We start from the raw sequence: 12,656 nt of genomic DNA, 5'->3' as shown, positions 1-12,656 counted from the left end.
CTGGTCTTGAACTCCTGATCTCAGGTGATCCACCCACCTCGGCCTCCCAAAGTGCTAGGATTACAGGCGTGTGCCACCACGCCCGGCCTATATGCTAGTTCTTATCAACAGATAAGTCCTTATTATCACTATAGTAAAACTACTGACCAGACAAATGTGGTATTCTGAAGAACTATACCAAGAGAGCTACAGTTCCTGCCTTATAGAAATACATATATAAACAACAGCTGGGGGAAGACAGGGAAATGTTGTGACTGAAGGGGCCGGGAGGGGAGAAATGTTTGAAATCTTTTCAGACTTGAGAGAGCACCATTTCTATAAGTTCTGTTTTTGTTTTTTCTCCTCATTGTTCTTTTTCTTTACCCCGAGAGAAACAAATGAAGCATCAGGTTGAAAACAGAAGGGCAAAACAGTCACAGGAAACACAACCCATACATCACACCAGCAGCAGGAGGAAAGCCCCCACCCACCAGAGACACCCAGGCAACAAGCCCTGGCCAGGCAACTCTCACACCTTTCCCAGCTTCTCTGATAAATAAGAATCAGTGGCGACCTAGTACCTAGGAACTAATCAGAAATTAGAGTAATAACTATTTTTCCAACCACGGATCTTGGGAGGAGCTTCTTACAGGTGACCCTTGTCACCTGTCAAAAATGGTTGCCTCTCGTTATCAAGAAACAGAAGGAGAAACAAAGCGACCAAAGAACTCACCATCCACTCAGGCATGTGAAAAGCCGAGGTGCCCTCATTACCGTCCAACTGCTCCATAGTGCAGGCTTGGGTAAAATATGTCCTGAAGCAAAAGGGAAAGCTGGTTTGGAAATACGGGGGGTATCTGTGTCCCCCAAAGCAGACCCAAACCTAGTGAGATTCAGAAGTTCACAGTGGCTAGCAGAAGCCGCATCCCTTTTCACAGCAGCCTCCGATTCAAATCAAAAGCATTAGTCAACTGCCTGACAATCCCTTACTGGCCGGCTTCAAAGTCTTCTGTTTCTGATTTCAATATCCGAGCTGATGCAAAGTGCGGCACCCAGGCACTGTGCTTCTCACAGGGCACTCACTGTTTAATACTACCCAAACACTCTACCCGCACCTCCCCAGTGGGGACTTTCTGCAGCAATAGTTGGACTTTCTTCTTTCCCTATGTGTGAGGCACTTGTGAATTCTCTCCCACCCTTCAGGACACGTCACTAGAGGTGCTGATACCAAGATCAATAAAGACTGAGGTCAGGAAGGCACTCCCATTTCTCAAGAGTTGCTTGATTTGGATCAGTAAACAGGCGTTTCCTTGAAATCAAGAGCTCCTACGGCTTTCAAGTTTAAACAGCTATGCAGAAGCTTCCCCATCTGCTCACACCAGGGGTCTGGCACCAAACTCTCGCGTATCTCAAGAGTTAGAGTCTTATTGCATGGGAGGTTCAGATGGAGCCTAGGAAGATCGTTTTCAAAATCAGAACTTCTTAGAAGCTCTAAAAAAGCTCTGGGACGACAACACCCTCTGCTGGCTCCCTGTGTTACATACATGAAGATCTCAGGGCTCTCAGCTACAGACAGGAAGGTGCTGATTGCAAAGCAGCTTCCCTGAGGCTAGTCAGGAGCCACAAAAGTGTAGGTTTAGAGGAGAGCCAGGGTTTCCAATCAAGACTAGTGCTGCCTCAAAGTCCCTAACCAATGCTGGACTTTACACACAGGACTGCTTTCAGGAAGACACAGGATGCCAGTGCAGTAGCCCTGTACACTGTCACCTTAAAGGACCTCTGAAGTTGTTTCCGCTTTATGTCTCCATGCCAACCCCCTTCATGCTGCACACTTCAGAAGTTTGGAAATAAGACATAAGCTAGACTATCTCACCTGCTTCATTCATTTCTAAAGTATATTATCCAATAAGAGTACCACAGGTTTCAGGCACAAAGCCTAACAAGATATGCCTGCTTTAGTTCCTTTAAGGACCAGGACTCTTTACAGTGTTAATTCCCATTGAAGAGGATAGTTCCTCTAGAGCTAATAGTGATAGTATTATAATTATGATTATAGGTTCTGTGAAAGGAAAGTATCTTGGGCCCCCAAAATTACTAAGCCAAAGCAAAAAGTCAAGCTGGAACTGCTTAGGGCAAACCTGCCTCAGATTCTATTGAATATCACCCCTCTGCTCACCAAGATAAATGTGTATCTGATTGCCTCTTTTGGAGACGCAGAAACAAAAAATGCAACCATTTGTCTCTTATCTACCTATGACCTAGAAACCCCTCCCTGCTTCCAGTTGTCCCACCTATCCAGACTGAACCAGTGTTCATCATATATACATTGACTGATGTCTCATGTCCCCCTAAAATGTATAAAACCAAGCTGTGCTCTGACCACCTTGGGCACATGTCATCAGGATCTCCTGAGGCTATGTCATGAGAGCATGTCCTCAACCTTGGCAAAATAAACTTTCTAAATTAACCGAGACCTGTCTCAGATTTGGGGGGTTCACAGTTCATTACCCTTTAAGGCTTCACTAGTTAAGAGAATGGTCCTTTGGATTTGGAATGGAGGGGAGAAAGGTAGTATCTATGAAAGAAGTATGGTAAGATGCCAGAGAGGTCAGAATTCAAATGAATGGCCAGAGGTTTGACTAGAAAGGAAGATGAAAACAGAAAGGGACTGTTGAACCAGGTGCATTCAGAGGTATCAAGGGATCACAGGGAGGATGGAGAGCAGGTGAAATAAGAACAGCAGAGGTAGAAGTAAAGGAAGCTGTGGTCATAGGGGTGCTATGGAGTGAGGTGATATGGGTGATGTCAGGACACAGGTTGATGAGATACAGGGAAGGTAAGGCCCACTGAAGTCAGGGTGTCAATTCTGATAGAGTCTTAGCTCCTAGCAACCTCTAGTTATTAATTGTCCTCTGGTCTTCTTTTTAACCCAGAGGACTTCTTAAAATGAGAAGTCACATCTGTTGCCTAAATTTCCAATGGTGTATTTCACCTGTGTTTTAAATGCAACACGTCTAGTCAAAATTATTGCTCCATCTTTCTTTCCCACCCCCCCCAACAACACTTTCTTCTCCTCACTTTTCTACTTGTGTTTGTGATGCCACTGTCCTAGGCAACCACACATGAAACCTCAGGCACCTTTAATTTCCCCCTTTTCCGCAGTCCCCAGAACAATCAGTTGTGTATTATTTCTGCGCCCTCCTCCACCAAACTTTTCATCTATCCCTTTCTATTCATTTTCACTGCCTCTTAAAAACCCTCTACAAATCCTTTCCCAGAAGACTATCCAGTTCACACACACACACACACACACACACACACACACACACGCACTCTATTCTCCAGGTAGACCGTATTATTTGCTATTTCTTGAATGTAAAGACTACAGTATTGCAACCATGAACACTGGTTTTGGAATCAGACAGTTAGGTTAGAATCCTGTCTCTGCCACTTATTTGATCTCTCTATGTAGCTCCAATTTCCAATTTGTATGGTGGAAATAATAATGGCCACTCACCTAATGGGACTGACACAAGGATTTTAAAAGGGTACATACTCTAAGTAGTTAATTAATGTAGCTCTTAATTATGTTGTTACGATGTGTTCTTTCCCACTTCAATGCCTTTCCTCATGTCATTTTCTCAAATCAAAATGCATTCGTTTCTGCCTTCACTTCCATCATCTTCACTTTTTCAAATACTTAAAGGAATGATAGTTCTACCATGAAACCTGACCTTAAGAAGGGAATCTCGCTTTTCCGCCCGCTGCCCCCTCCCCCCTAGCGCCGCTCCGGCTGCACAGCGCTCGCTCCGAGCTTCGGGCTCCTGCTAAACCAGCGCCGCCGTCCTCTCCCGTAAGCCACCATCATGATTATCTACCGGTATCTCATCAGCCACGATGAGATGCTCTCTGACATCTACAAGATCCGAGAGATCGCGGACGGGCTGTGCCTGAGGTGCAGGGGAAGATGGTCAGTAGGACAGAAGGTAACATTGATGACTCGCTCATTGGTGGAAATGCCTCCGCTGAAAGCCCGGAGGGCAAAGGTACCGAAAACACAGTAATCACTAGTGTTGATATTGTCATGAACCATCACCTGCAGGAAACAAGTTTCATAAAAGAAGCCTACAAGAAGTGCATCAAAGATTACATGAAATCAATCAAAGGCAAACTTGAAGAACAGAGACCAGAAAGAGTAAAACCTTTTATGACAGGGGCTGCAGAACAAATCAAGCACATCCTTGCTAATTTCAAAAACTACCAGTTCTTTATTAGTGAAAACATGAATCCAGATGGCATGGTTGCTCTATTGGACTACCGTGAAGATGGTGTGACCCCACATATGATTTTCTTTAAGGATGGTTTAGAAATGGAAAAATGTTAACAAATTTGGCAATTACTTTGGATCTGTCACCTGTCATCATAACTGGCTTCTGCTTGTCATCCACACACCAGGACTTAAGACACATGGGACTGAAGTCATCTTGAGATCTTCATTTATTTTGACCGTGATTTATTTGGAGTGGAGGCATTGTTTTTAAGAAAAACATGTCATGTAGGTTCTCTAAAAATAAAATGCATTTAAACTCAAAAAAAAAAAAAAAAAAAAAAAGGAATCTCCCCTTCATCTAACATCGTTCTTTGGCTATATCACTACTCTCACCCTTCCTCAAATTATAGCTACTATGTACATGTGTTACCTCTAGTTAGTCGCCAGGCTCTTCAAGAGCTTAGCCTACTTTGATTTGCCTACAATGCTTGGCATATAGTAGGTGCTTAAGAAATTACCAAATTTAAAATTTCTGCATGCTGTACGTATACTTCATTATACTTTGGAGGGAACTTGCATAATCAATGTACTCAGTATATGTATGTCCATTTTATAGAATATAGAACATTGTTTTATATTTATAGGGGCTTAGTTATATTACTGACTACAGCTATGTGACTTATTTAATGAGAAGTCCTTAGTAGGATTTTAATCCTTAATCACAACATTATCTCTGCAGGAATATATAATCCACTTTTCATTGCTTGATCTATACCCATTGTAATCCATTTTGATCTGCATTATAATGAAGCTTTAAGGAACAAATCAAGGCCAAAAGTCTATTTTATGGCTAGACAGAAGCCCAACCCTTAGAATATTTCAGTGATAAGAATATTACTAGATTATATTGATAGTGTAGACTAGTGTGGTAATTAAAAAAAAAAAAGTAAAGGTAAAAGAAGTCAGGCGAGGTGGCTCATGCCTGTAATCTCATCTACTCGGGAGGCTGAGGCAGGAGAATCGCCTGAACCTGGGAAACAGAGGCTGCAATGAGTGGAGATTGCACCACTGCACTCCAGCCTGGGCGACAAAGCGAGACTCCATCTCAAAAATGAAAAAATTTAAAAAGTTTAAAAAAAAATTAAAAGAAGGTAAATGAAAAATTTTAAAAATAAATATTCTAACCTGACAGGGTCTCACTCTGTCACCCAGGCTTAAGTACACTGATGTAATCATGGCTTGACCTCTCAGGCTCAAGTGATCCTGCCACCTCAGCCTCCTGAGTAGCTAAGACTACAGGTACACCACCACGCCTGGCAAATTTTTAATTTTTTGTAGAGCTGGGGGTCTCACTATGTTGCCCGCTAGTCTTGAACTCCCAGGAGTTCACCTCAAATGATCCTTCTGCCTTGGCCTCCCAAAGTGCTGGGATTACAGACATGAGCCACCATGCCCAGCCTATATTCTCTATGGAATGATTAATTAAATAAATAGAAGATGACGACCTTCATGGTAGTGTTAAACCACAGAAGAAAATCACTGTTAGAAAAACCAATATTAAAAATAAAAGAATAGGCTGGGCATGGTAGCTCTTGCCTGTGATCCCAGCACTTTGGGAGGCCAAGACAGACGGATCGCTTGAGGCCAAGAGTTCAAGACCAGCCTGGCCAACATGGCAAAACCCTGTCTCTACTAAAAATACAAAAATTAGCTGGACATGGTGGCGGGCACCTGTAATCCAAGCTACTCGGTAGGTTGAGGCAGGGAAAATTGCTTGAACCTGGGAGGCAGAGGTTGCAGTAAGCCGAGATTGTGCCACTATACTCCAGCCTGGGCAACACAGCAAGACTCCATCTCAAATAAACAAACAAACACAAGTAAAATATATCACTTTGGCAGGCTAAACTAAGTGTTGTTTTTAGTTATGACATTTTTTTTGTTTCCTTAATGTAGATTTTTAACTAAAATAGACCATTTGAACACTGCAACCTCACTACATCTTTCTGCAGTGATTCTGAAATGAAAATAAAATAGTAGCTATTACATTTGAGAGCTGAAGGCCTATTAAGTGACAAGGACTATGTAAAGCATATGGTATAAGTACCAGTTATAAATTTTTTTTCAATATAATTTCATTTTATCATAATGTGCCTTAGAGGATATACCTACAGCCAGGGCAGGAGTGAGACCACCGCACATGATTGTATTGCCCTTACCATGTATGTGAGGAGTTAGTAACTTCCAAAAAAGTTATGCAAACTGTATCGGCTCCTGCAGCTTTCTGTTGTACAAAAATTGACCAAGTATATCAACAGTTCAGCAGAATCTTAACTCCAAAAACAGCTCAAAATCCTCTGTGCCAGTTGTGTTCCCAGTAGTGGTGATTCTATAATATCATCATCAATGAAGGCATGAAGGCATAGGGCCTGCCAGATGATCTGAATTCAGTGAGTATGTGCTTAGGGCCAAAGCGGAAGGGACACAAAGTTAGTCTTTTCAGGGTTCAAAGCTAAAAAACAACCAGGCAGTGAAGATGTTACTACAATGGCAGAACAGTTATAACAAAAGTTGATGAATCTGGAGCCTAGAGATAAGGCGCAGTGCAAGGAATACAAGAATGTGACCCTGTCTTCTTTCCCTGGCTTTGTTTTATTGGACTTGGGTTACTCCCTTCTCCAAACTCTTTATCATAAAATGAGAGGGAGGTAAGGAAGAATGAACTGTGGAAGGTTAAAACTTGTTCCTTCCAGTTCTGGCACTATTTCTAACCCATTTGCTTTCTCTAAGACCATAAAAAAAAAAAAAAGCCAGTAACTATTCCTTAGTCACCTGAGTTTCAGCTTATTACGGAGGCTAATGTTCCTAACCACTTGAGTTCAAAGTTCAATGTGGCCAATTATGAGACTGGCTGGAATGTTTGACCTTAAATCTCCCTTACTCCTTCAAACTCCAAATGCCAGGGCTACCACAGACACGGGCATTGCTAAGTCCTTCTCCCTATCTCACAGCCTATACGATGTTAGGTATCTTAACTCTCAGTTCCTCAGTTATCTAAAATTCATATCCCACAGGTATTTTATGGACTCAGCATGGAGGCATCATCATTACTGGTAAAGGCTTTTAAAGTTGGACAGACGGGTTTGAAAGCTAGCTTCCTCGCTTACTAGACCTGTATCCTGAGGCTACACAACCTTTTTGAACCTCTGTTTCTTTATAAATCAGGATAATATTATCTTCTACACATTGTTTTTACAAGGACTAAATAACTGATACATTTAAAACACTAAGCACCTGGAAGCTATTTTGTCCAAAACTAGATACATGGATTAGTACTCAATTGCCTGGTTTGAATCTCACTTCTTACCAACAGCGTAACCTTAGGCAAATTACTTATCCTTTTTGTGCCTCAGTTTTCTCATCTGTAAAATAAGGATATTAAGAGTATTCTATAGGAGTAACTGAAGATGAACAAATAAATTAATATGTATAAAGCACTTAGTGCCTAGAACTTATCAATGGGATTTAAAATTTACTATTACTCGGCCTGAGCAACATAGCAAAACCCCATCTCTTAAAAAAAAAAAAAATTAGCCAGACATAGTGGTATATGCCTGTAGTCCTAGGTGCTGGGGAGGCTGAGGTGGGAGGATTATTTGAGCCCAGGAGTTTGAAGTTACAATGAGCTATGATCTTGCCACTGCACTCTCTCTGGGAGACAGAACAAGACCGGGTGTCCAAAACTAAATAAACACACACGCACATATAAAATAACTATTATTGTTTTTTTTTTTTTGAGACGGAGTTTCGCTCTTGTTACCCAGGCTGGAGTGCAATGGCGCGATCTTGGCTCACCGCAACCTCCGCCTCCTGGGTTCAGGCAATTCTCCTGCCTCAGCCTCCCGAGTAGCCGGGACTACAGGCACGCGCCACCATGCCCAGCTAATTTTTTGTATTTTTAGTAGAGACGGGGTTTCACCATGTTGACCAGGATGGTCTCGATCTCTTGACCTCGTGATCCACCTGCCTCGGCCTCCCAAAGTGCTGGGATTACAAGCGTGAGCCACCGCGCCCAGCCACTATTATTGTTAACAATTATAAAATGTCCATCCTTCTCCCCAACATACCCAAATCCATTTTCTCTTCTTACACATGAATTCATTCATTTAATCAAATCACAAATGTTTATTGGGTGCCTACCATGTGCCAAGTACCACAGAAAAATGGCCTTTGTCTTGGCGGTACTCACAGTACAAGGGGAAAGACAGGTTTAAATAAGTACATAAAAGTGTGAGAAATGACAATATGAGTACATAGGAGCATATGGCAAAGGCACCAATTATGTGTATTGGGGCCATGGCATCAGAGAAGCTTCATTCAGCAGAAAGGTAAAGGATAAGTGGGAGTTACCTGGGAGTTACCTGGGAATTGAGAAGAGTATTCCAAATAGAGGGAAGAACATGTACTCTGTAATATCTGTTGCAATCTGTCCTATCTTCTTCAGACCAGCTGTATAAAGCCTGACCATCATCATATCCATCTAAATCAGTGCTTTTCAAACTTGAATGTGCATATAAATCATGTGAAGATCTTGTTAAAATGCCCACTCTGATTTAGTAAGTCTGGAGTAGGTCCCAAAATTGTACATTTTGAACAGCACTCAGATGATGACAATACAGCTAGGACAACACTTTGAAAAGTAAAAGTCTACCTAGATAATTCCAACCATGTTAACAGCCTACTTCTATTCATTAAATTCATTTATACATGTCATGTCACTTCCTTGTTTATAACGCCGCAGTTACTCTTCACTATCCTCAAAAGAAAATCCAAACTCCTTAGCGTGGTGACATATAGGACCTTTTATGACTTGGCCTCTGTGTATCTCTGGAGCCTTGGCTCTCTACATTCCCTTACCTTCCCACTATGAATGAAAGCACACATAGATATATGCATGCACACACACACACACACACACACACACACACACACACACACCTTTCAAAACCTATAGATTGGCTGTAACTTCCTTCAGTAGACATTTCCAGTTCCTGGTCTAGCTTAAGAATCAATTACAAGAATTATTGAGCAATACCCCAGACTGATCTCTATTACAGTACATGTCAACATTGATACTATAACTGATCATTTGTCTCCTTCCACACTGGAACTGCAAGCAATCTGAGGGCAGAAGTTATATGTCTTATTTTTGTATTCCAAGTCCCTAGCATATAGTAAACAACTCATGAAAATGTGCTAGATGAATATATGATTTAAAGAATAGCTAGCTAGCTCAGGGCAAAGCCTAAAATGAATTAAATATAGAACAGGTACCTGAAGAGTAAAAGGAAGGAAAAGAGAATGGGGTATGAGTACAAATTAACAAAACTAGAAACATCACTATAACAAAATTATGCTTAGTGTAACTAACTGTACACTCCTTGCCACTGACTAATCCAGTGTTTCTCAAACAAGTAATACAAAGCTTACATTATTCTAAAGCAGTCACCAAGCTACCTTCTCTACTCCCTGTTAAGTCTGTAGAATCTAGGAGTGGAGTATGGACTTAAATCCTCCATTTCCCTGACACAGCTAATTAGAGCTCCACTTAGGTCAGTGTTCAGTTTGCTGCACAGTTAGCACCTCTAGCTAAAGCTGTCCTCGGCTGTCCTCAAAGAAAAGTCAAGCTTAAACTTGAAAACTTGTTCTTACACTTCAACAAGAATAAGAGTGGAAAGGAATTTGCATCCAGGGCCCCCAGTTTTGTCACTGAGCTGGGAGTGGGGGTTAAATAATGAAGCATAATGCCGTTAAATAAATGTAGAATGGGCCGGGCGCGGTGGCTCATGCCTGTAATCCCAGCACTTTGGGAGGCCGAGGCGGGTGGATCACGAGGTCAAGAGATCGAGACCATCCTGGTCAACATGGTGAAACCCCGTCTCTACTAAAGCTACAAAAAATTAGCTGCGCGTGGTGGTGCGTGCCTATAATCCCAGCGACTCAGGAGGCTGAGGCAGGAGAATTGCCTGAACCCAGGAGGCGGAGGTTGCAGTGAGCCGAGATCACGCCATTGCACTCCAGCCTGGGTAACAAGAGCGAAACTCCGTCTCAAAAAAAATAAATAAATAAATAAAATAAAATAAATGTAGAATGTATACTTCTTGCCATATTCTTTTTCTTCTATATATACTTTTTTTAAATAAACTTTTTAATTGAAGCATAACTTACCTACAAATGTACACAAATAAAAAAGTTATGGCTTGATAAAATTTCAAAAGTTAACACACCTATGCAATCACTACACAGATAAGAAACTAGAACATTCCCAGTACCCTAGGGCCTTCTCATGGGTCCACTATCAGTCATTACCCTCACTCCTCCCCAAAGGTAATCTCTGTCCTGACTCTTATCATCATTGATCAGCTTTGCCTATTTTTGAACCTGATATAAACATCATAAAATATTTATTCTTAAGTGTCTTTTTTTTTCTGCTTAATATATTTTTAAGAGTTACCCAAGTTTGCGGCACTTACTAGCAGTTTTATTTATTTATATTGTGGGAAAGTATCCCATTGCATGAACAGCCACAATTTATTGAATCCATTTTTTCTGTTGATGGGCTTTCTGGTCGTTTTCAGCTTGGGGACTATAAAAAAACAATGTTGCTATGAACATTCTTGTAATGTCTTTTGGTACCCACATGAAAATATTTCTACTGGATATATATCTAGGAGTGGAACTGCTAGGTGATGGGGTATGTTATGTTCAGCTAGATAAAGAATGTCAAACAATTTTCCAAAATACTTGCTCTAGTTGATAATCCTACCAGCAAAATATCAGTATTCCGGTTGCTTCGCACCCTTGGTATCTGTCATTTTATCCTTTCTAGAGAATGGTGTCACATTGTGGTTTTCATCTATATCTTACCACCACCACTACCATTACCAATACAACCACTTTTTTAAAACACTGTGGTGAATATACATAAGATTTACCATTTTAACCATTTTTAAGTTCAGTGGCATTAAGTGCATTCACACTGTTGTACAACCATCACCACCATCCATCTCCAAAACTTTTTCATGATATCAAACTGCAATTCTCTACCCATTAAACAATTTCTCATTCTGCCTTCCCTCCAGCCCCTGCTAACGACTTCTCTACTTTCTGTCTCTATGAATTTGACTATACTGGGTAACTCATATAGGTGGAATCATACAATCTATTTGTCCTTTTGTGACTGACATTTCACTTAGCATAATGTTCTCAAGGATCCTCAATGTTGTAGCATATGTCAGATTTTCATTCCTTTTTAAAGCTGAATAATATTCCATTGTATGTCTATGCCACATTTTGTTTATACATTCATCTGTCGATGGACATTTGGATTGTTTCCAGCTTTTGGCTATTGTGAACAGTGCTGGTATCAACAGTGATGTGCAAATATCTACATGAGGCCCTGCTTTCAATTCTGTTGGGTATATATACACAAGTGGAATTGCTGGATCATATAATAAGTCTGTCTAATTTTACGTGAATTATCACCAGCACCATTTCACATTCTCACTAGCAATACGCAAGAGTTCCAAGAGGTGAGAACCCTGTGCATTGCCAGACACATTTTAATATGCTTACTGGCTATTTGGACATCATCGAAGAGTCTTTCAAGTCTTTTGCCTATTTTTCTACTGGGTTGTCAGTCTTTCCTTTACTGATTTGTATGAGTTATTTATATATTCTGATTTTGAGTTCTTTGTGGTTATAAATCTTGCAAAAACTTCTCTCCCTCTGTGGCTTGCTTTTCCACTCTTACTGTCTTTTTATTAATAGAAAAAATTTTCTTTTGAAATCATTTTAGACGTAGAAACAACTTGCAAAAACAGTACAGAGAGTTTCCATATGTACTTCACTTAGAGTCCTCTAACGTTAACGTCTTATAAAATCACAGCAATTATCAGAACTAAGAAATTAACATTGGTGCAATACTATTACCTCATAATACTATTAATTATTAACTAAACTGCAGGTTTTAGTTGGATTTTGTCAGTTTTTCCACTAATGTCCCTTTTCAGTTCCAGTATCCCATCCAGGATGCCACATTACATTTGGTCGTCCTCCTAGTTCTTCTCCAATCTGTGATAGCTTCTCAGTCTTTCCTTGTCTTTCTGACTGTGAAAATGTAACTGACTGAATCCTGAAATAACACTATACATTGATTTGTTTAAAAAGTAGCAAATCTGGGCCGGGCGCAGTGGCTCAAGCCTGTAATCCCAGCACTTTGGGAGGCCGAGGAGGGTGGATCACGAGGTCAAGAGATCGAGACCATCCTGGTCAACATGGTGAAACCCCGTCTCTACTAAAACTACAAAAAAATTAGCTGGGCATGGTGGCACGTGTCTGTAATCCCAGC

General features: G+C 40.9%; 1 protein-coding gene, 1 long non-coding RNA gene and 1 pseudogene across 6 annotated transcripts in view; 2 read left to right on the top strand and 1 right to left on the bottom strand.

Annotated features, from left to right (window-relative positions):
- AHCYL2 (adenosylhomocysteinase like 2) overlaps positions 1-12,656 on the bottom strand; it is a 209,616-nt gene that overhangs the window by 68,989 nt on the left and 127,971 nt on the right. For 2 of the 4 annotated variants that reach the window (XM_017549547.2, XM_017549549.2), the window contains exon 1: positions 713-1,233. The exons of the other annotated variants lie outside the window; for them this stretch is intronic. In XM_017549547.2, coding sequence (XP_017405036.1) covers positions 713-769 — 57 coding nt within the window. In that variant the 5' untranslated portion in view covers positions 770-1,233. Of the gene's footprint in view, positions 1-712; positions 1,234-12,656 lie in introns of those variants that run through there. 4 annotated transcript variants of the gene reach the window in all.
- Positions 1-12,656, top strand: part of LOC119474225 — a 21,535-nt gene that overhangs the window by 3,502 nt on the left and 5,377 nt on the right. The window lies entirely within an intron of this gene.
- On the top strand, positions 3,831-4,591 carry LOC108318487 (annotated as a pseudogene). Its single transcript, XR_001831155.2, has one exon. The product of XR_001831155.2 is annotated as a translationally-controlled tumor protein-like (transcript).

This window comes from Cebus imitator, unplaced genomic scaffold (genome assembly GCF_001604975.1).
Source record: "Cebus imitator isolate Cc_AM_T3 unplaced genomic scaffold, Cebus_imitator-1.0 Scaffold219, whole genome shotgun sequence".
In the NCBI taxonomy this organism is placed as follows: Eukaryota; Metazoa; Chordata; class Mammalia; order Primates; family Cebidae; genus Cebus; species Cebus imitator.
This window is presented reverse-complemented; position numbering and strand designations above follow the sequence as displayed.